This window comes from Entelurus aequoreus, linkage group LG13 (assembly GCF_033978785.1).
Source record: "Entelurus aequoreus isolate RoL-2023_Sb linkage group LG13, RoL_Eaeq_v1.1, whole genome shotgun sequence".
In the NCBI taxonomy this organism is placed as follows: Eukaryota; Metazoa; Chordata; class Actinopteri; order Syngnathiformes; family Syngnathidae; genus Entelurus; species Entelurus aequoreus.
In genome coordinates, this window is record NC_084743.1 from 9,900,874 (window position 1) to 9,907,900 (window position 7,027).

Here is a 7,027-nt window from a genome sequence, read left to right on the forward strand (position 1 = left end):
CAAATGTGAACTTTACAGTACAGATAAGAACGAAATGTTGTTGCATTAGCTCATGGCAGTGCAGGATACAAGAGCAATAAGGTGCAGATATAAATAAATAGATTACTGTACAGATAAATATATTCTTTAAAACAAATGTGTATATCAGTGGTGGGGGTTAAACTATGGAATTCTCTTTATAATGAGATAAAAGATTGTAAAAATATATTCCAATTGAAAAAAATATATAAAGGCAGAACAATAAAATCATATGGACAGCCATAAGTGTTTACATTTTGCTTTATATTTATTAATTTACTTGTTTTTTGCCTGGTTTTGAATTTGTTTTGTATCATCCCGTGAGGTGTATATTACTTCTTTTGTTTTTTTGTTCGGTTTGTACTTCATGAAGTTTTGCACTTGTGTTTTTTGTTTTGTTTTCGTTATATTTGGATGTAATTGTTGGTTCACATATCATTAAGTAAGACTATGTATTATGTGAAGGGGGCAGGAAAATATAAGATTTTTCTTCATCCTGCTCCTTCTCAGGCATTGGTGTGTAACGGTGTAACTGAATAATTGTGTTATAATTGTCTATCAAAGATGCACATCAATGAAGGAGATAAATAAAAAATGAAATGAAATATTGCACTTTTGCATATGCATCCAGGTTTATGGATGTATGTTATATTGTCTTTATATTCCAGCCACTTCATCCATTTTTGGGGGGAATTGAGGGGATTATTATGATGCGTTCAAGAGTCTTACGGCCTGAGGGAAGAAGCTGTTGAATTTGTCCTACCTTTTCCACTTTGGCCGTCACGGGATCTTTCCGTGAATGGTGGTGGGACACCGCAGCCTCTCCCTGTGAGGTCCTGCTGGCTCCCGTCCCGGGGCTGTCACTCCCAGGCATGTCGCCTCCAGGTGGCCCCGACAGGTCCTCGGGGTCCAGGCAGCTGCTGTCCACAGAGGTCGCCAGCGGGGCGAAGTCCGAGGAGCAGGAATCGCCCTCGTCCGGCTCCTGGGGCGCAGTAGCCGGGGTGGCCCAGGGGGGCGTGTACCGCAGCAGGTCCGGGCCGGCGTTGAGGATGACACCGGCCTTGGAGCTGCACGGCAACCAGCGGGACAAAAAGTCCACCTCGGCGTATGGAAGCCCGGCGGCCGGAGATAACATGGCGACTCTTCACGGGACACTTTCTAGGCACATTAAAGTCAAATAAAGACATTTTTGACCAACTTCATCTTCGTCAAATAGCGAACTCTTACCACGCTGGGAGGAAGACAGGCGAGGCCGCAACAAGTACCTCCAACATCAGCCTCGGACGCGGGTAAACATTGTTAAAAGTGGCCCAAATGCGCACCATGAACGCCGCCGAGGGAGTCATGAGGGACCGCGGGGGAAATTAATATTTCAAGTATTTTTAAAACTCTCCAAACGACTCGCTTTCGAACCTTGCCGCCATGACACAACAAAGCCCGCGAGAGTTGAGTCGTCAACAGCAGCGGAAGTGACGTCAGAAGAAGTCTTTCAAAGGCGGCGTAAACATTCTACCGCCATCTGCCGGATTAGGTGGAATAGAAAGTACTTTATTGATCCCTGTGGGAAATTCAGCACCACAGTTCGTTCACAATAGACAATAAACACTTAGGTATTTTTTACATGTGAATAATATAAATACAGTCTATTATACAGCATTATTCACATGTGAATAATATAAATACAGTCTATCATACAGCATTATTCACATGTGAATAATATAAATACAGTCTATCATACAGCATTATTCACATGTGAATAATATAAATACAGTCTATCATACAGCATTATTCACATGTGAATAATATAAATACAGTCTATTGTACAGCATTATTCACATGTGAATAATATAAATACAGTCTATCATACAGCATTATTCACATGTGAATAATATAATACAGTCTATTGTACAGCATTATTCACATGTGAATAATATAAATACAGTCTATTATACATCATTCTTCACATGTGAATAATATAAATACAGTTTATTATACAGCATTATTCACATGTGAATAACATCAATCAATCAATCAATCAATCAATGTTTATTTATATAGCCCTAAATCACAAGTGTCTCAAAGGGCTTTACAAGCCACAACGACATCCTCGGTACAGAGCCCACATACGGGCAAGGAAAAACTCACCCCAGTGGGACGTCGGTGAATGACTATGAGAAACCTTGGAGAGGACCGCATATGTGGGTTACATAAATACATACAAACATAAATACAGTCTATTATACAGCATTATTCACATGTGAATAACACAAATACAGTCTATTATACAGCATTATTCACATGTGAATAACACAAATACAGTCTATTATACAGCATTATTCACATGTGAATAATACTGTATAATAAAACTTCTGGTTGACCTGTGTCACGTGACTGAAAACATGACACCTCATTGGCTGGTTCTTAGACAAGATCGATTGCTTCTGTCTTAAATAACCTCACAGAATCATTTTACACTAAATTTTTTACACTGAATTATTACACACTGATTTTTTTACACACTGATTTTTTTTTACACCGAATGTTATACATTGAATTTTTTTACATGTATTTTTTTTAAACACTGAATTTTTATACAATACATTTTTTTAAGATGAATTCTTTCCATTTAATTTTTCCACTGAATTTTTACACACATTTTTTTTTACACTGAATTTTTAGACACTTAATTTTGATACACTGAATTTCTTTACACTGCCTTTTTATACGCTGAATTTTTTTACACTGCATTTTTATACACTGACTTTGTACATATATATATTTTTTACACTGAATTTTCAGACACTGACGTTTTTACACTGAATTTTAAAACATTGTGTTTTAGAAAACAGAATTTTTAAACACATTTGGCTCACAATTTGTATTCAATTAAACTGTTAGTATCATTTCAAGCGCCAAAAATTCGGTTATACAAATTCAGTGTCCAAAAAAAGCTTTCACAATAAAAATACAAATGGGCCTCCATAATTGTAATTTTTAAAAACAGTCTCGTGACCGATGACGTCTTCACCCATTGAAACACACGCAACAAAATAATATGATCGATTCAATACGCTAAATAATGTATTTCAAAAGGTAACTTTTGTTTGGTGATTAACTTCTAAGGCGGACCAAATCTATGAAGGGAAATAATATAGATTATAGTTACCTAACTACATCCGGTTGGGTTTTACCACTTTGAGAACATATTTCACAATAAATGCTTCAAACTGCAATATAAACCTATATTGACTTTTAAAGCTTCCACGTGTAGTTTTGTTCAGATTAAAACTATATTTAATAGTGCACGTAGTAAATTGTTTTGGTTTAACTCCGGTTATTATATCCCAATTTAAATCGGAGCAAACTTTTACACTGACACGCACAAGCCGGATGACTCTTTGTTGAGCATTGCTGATTGGTCCATACGAAAATGTACGTGACTCAAACAGGAAACGGTTGTTTTTTTTTGTAATATTCGAATTTCCAAGCAGCGACTGAAGGCCTCGGGTCGATGATGGAGGAAGTTCCATGCGATGTTCACGGTGAGTCGTGGAAACATCCAACTGTGGGACGTGGAATCCCTTCGTGGTCGTCATTTTTGTTAGCTGGTGATTGTGTTGTTGACGTCACGTGTCCTGTCCTCCAGGTGGCGTGTGCTTGTTAAAAACCGGCGTCAAAGATGGACCCAGCAAGGGCAAAAGCTTCTACGTGTGCGTGGACAAACGCGGCTGTGATTTTAACAAGACGGCGAGGTGAGCAGCGTCGCTTTTCTACCGCATTCATTTTCACTTCCACTTTCACTTTGTCACCAACCGTTAAAGACAGCGAATGATGACGCAATACATAAACCCACGCAATATTGTCACGCTAGGATCCATCCACCCACGGTCTGATCAACACTACAACTCCCAGGGTTTTCTTACTCCCCCCTGCAATTTCCAGAAGGCTGTTAGTTTAAAATAAAACGACCGACAATTAGCCACCTTTCTTTTGTAAATGCAGGTATTACATGGGAGTGTGGTTGACTACTGAGGACTGAAGGTATTATTAGCAGTAGGGTTGTTCGGTATACCAGTACTAATAAAGTACCGTGATACTAATTGATTGAAATCGGTACTATACTGCCTTTGAAAAGTACCGGTACCGTTCTTTCATCTGCGGCGATGACTACAGAGCCAAGGCGCATGATCTTGAGTGTGTCAAAACGCACACACAAATTGCATTACATCTTGGAGAGGCAGAATGTCAAAAAACTACAATTCTACTGGTTAGTAAAGAGTGTGTGAAGTACAATATGGAGGTATTTGGACTTCAAAACTAACAACAAAAACTACAATTCTACTGGTTAATTAAGAGGATAGTAAAGTACAATATGGATGTATTTGGACTTCAAAACTAACAATAAAAACTACAATTCTACTGGTTAATGAAAAGGGTGGTGATGTACTATATGGAGGTATTTGGACTTCAAAACTAACAATAAAAACTACAATTCTACTGGTTAATGAAAAGGGTGGCGAAGTACTATATGGAGGTATTTGGACTTCAAAACTAACAATAAAAACTACAATTCTACTGGTTAATAAAGAGTGTGAAGTACAATAAGGAGGTATTTGGACTGCAAAACTAACAATAAAAACAAAAATTCTACTGGTTAATTAAGAGTGTGTGAAGTACAATATGGAGGTATTTGGACTTCAAAACTAAAAATAAAAAAATATACAATTCTACTGGTTAATTAAGAGTGTGTGAAATACAATATGGAGGTATTTGGACTTTACAACTAACAATAACAACTACAATTCTACTGGTTAATGCTTTAAAGCAACACTATACAAGTGTTGCTTTAAAGCATGCCTCACCAAATGTGGCGATTAGTATTACCACCTTTGCTTCAAACGTAGGTAAACATTTAATTAATTAACATTCAGATCTGCACAAGGAGTTGTAAATAGTGACAGGTAATAATGTAGTTGTTACACCTGTCCTGTTGTTCTGCTGCGGTGCAGACAGGGCAGACGTTCCCTTCAGGTTCAATGTTTTCGTCAGGGCTAACATCGTTCACTTTACAATGGGTCTGCAAAGCTCTGCTTTCAGGTCAGAATGACGAGGCCGCTCGGATTTATTTGGTTTTCTCGGAAAAAGCGATTTAAAATAACAGGTTTGGAGTACATTGAAAAATTGTTCTTAAAAAGGGAGTCAATGGGGCACAAAAGGGTCCAGAGGAACTCCAGTGTGTACTCACTCAGTAGCTGGTGCTAAAAATAATAGACAATGCACATTTTGAGATGGATTCCTTGACAACTGCTGTGGACATATTTGATCCTGCTAACCCTTCAAATGAACATTCTGTTGCATGATGTCATTTTTAAAGGCAAGGAAAAGACCCACAAAGGTCCCGGGTCTCCCCAAGTATTAATAGCGAGGGCAAAAACTGAACGTACGGAAACCACTGAAGCATTCATCTCCATCTTTCAACTGTTCCTCAGCATCTCGCCATCCCACTGCCTCCTGCATGAAGGCTCGGTGGTGGAACTCCAAGGGCTGACCTCCAACCAGCAGCACCAGAACCACAGGTCAACTTTCCCCGCCAAGTCTATGGACTTTGTGTCGGAGGCACCGTAACGAGCGTGATTTGTTTTCACTCCTTAGGTTGTACTACAGGTGCATCGTGGGTAAAAAAGCAGGCCAGAAATGGTGTGGAAATGTTCCCTGGACTGCGGTAAGATTCTGTGCTTTTTAGGGTTATGGCTATGAGGAGCACTCCCAGGGACCCGGAAGGGTCTCAGGCATAAAGATGTAATAAATCAATCATATATTCATTCTTTTTTTTATATAATTTAAGGCTTAAGTCTCTATATCACCTTCAAGTATGTGGATATAAAGGTTGTTTTTAATGTTTCATGCCATTTTTGCTGAAACCCTGCTTTTTATGCTAAAACACAAAATATGCAATCTTTTGCCCCCAAAAAGTGAAATATTTGATGTGAATAATTGGAGCCTTAAATAGGTCAATAATTCATAACATTGATTTTGATTCATTATACATTTTTTTGAACAATGACAGTATAAAAAAGTACACTAAAGTCCTTAGGGACCCAAAGGGGTCCCTCTCATAAGTGTTGAAATAAAGTCATACATTTTTTTAAACTTTCATCTTCAGAGCTATTTGTAGATTATACGTTTTCTTATTTTTCAAAAAAAAAATGATTTATGACATTTTTGTCAAATGAAACTTAGGTGTTTTTATATAGCAAACACACAAAACTTGCAAAATGTTCCCCAAAAAATCTTTCAAAGTGTAATATTTGATATGAAGTAATTGGATCCTTAAATAGGTCAATAATTCACAACAACATTGATTTTGATTCATTATTATTTTTGAGCAATGACAGTTGACACCCTTTTTCTCCTTACATTTATTTCACCTGTTTGCTCTTTTTTTCCACTTTTTTACGTTTTAGTTTTTTTTCCGTAGTATCGCTAGAATGTGCCGTTACGCATTAACCGGCCCCCGGGCCAGACTTTGGACACCCCCGGTTTAAAAAGAGTGTTTTTAAACACTATCTTAAGTCTGAAGCTGTTTGTCTTGCAGCCTGAGCAGCAGCAGAAGAAGAAACATGGAGAACAGGCCCAGGTTCTCCACCTGCCGCCTGTCAGAAACCCCTTCAAGGCTCCTGAGAAAGCGTGTGAAGACTCTGAGTGGAAGAGGATGCACGACGCTCACACTAAGCAGAAAGGAGGAGAAGAGGTGGCACGGAGGGAGGGCGAGGGGAAAGAAAATGTGGAGAAGAAAAGTGCGTCAGAGGGCCAAGGGAAGCACACAGGCCAGCAGCTTCCAGCGGGCATGACGCTGAAGAAGAGGTCTTCTGAGCAGGAGGGAGACCACCTCAAAGGGGAGCAGACATCTTCTCCAAGCAGTGGCAGAGCTGCAGAGCCAACATCCTCAGATGTTCTCCAGGACCGCCAGCAGCAAGCTGCAGGAGCGACAGCCGGCGTCTCCAAAAGC

General features: G+C 39.0%; 2 protein-coding genes across 3 annotated transcripts in view; one reads left to right on the forward strand and one right to left on the reverse strand.

The window, feature by feature from the left end:
* cenpj (centromere protein J) overlaps positions 1–1,501 on the reverse strand; it is a 32,667-nt gene extending 31,166 nt beyond the window's left edge. Inside the window, exons 1-2 of one of the 2 annotated variants that reach the window (XM_062067422.1) lie at positions 1,246–1,501; positions 782–1,172 (exon numbers count right to left, since the gene is read on the reverse strand). In XM_062067422.1, the coding sequence (XP_061923406.1) occupies positions 782–1,153 (372 nt within the window). In that variant the 5' untranslated portion in view covers positions 1,154–1,172; positions 1,246–1,501. Of the gene's footprint in view, positions 1–781; positions 1,177–1,245 lie in introns of both variants that reach the window. The other variant, XM_062067421.1, reaches the window with a different exon arrangement.
* Positions 1,502–3,408: 1,907 nt separating this feature from the next.
* Positions 3,409–7,027, forward strand: part of ttf2 (transcription termination factor, RNA polymerase II) — a 34,434-nt gene continuing 30,815 nt past the window's right edge. Inside the window, exons 1-5 of the mRNA XM_062067426.1 lie at positions 3,409–3,560; positions 3,665–3,770; positions 5,508–5,594; positions 5,671–5,740; positions 6,614–7,027. The exon at positions 6,614–7,027 is cut by the window's right edge and continues 384 nt beyond it. Of these exons, the coding sequence (XP_061923410.1) occupies positions 3,530–3,560; positions 3,665–3,770; positions 5,508–5,594; positions 5,671–5,740; positions 6,614–7,027 (708 nt within the window). The 5' untranslated portion in view covers positions 3,409–3,529. The remainder of the gene's footprint in view (positions 3,561–3,664; positions 3,771–5,507; positions 5,595–5,670; positions 5,741–6,613) is intronic.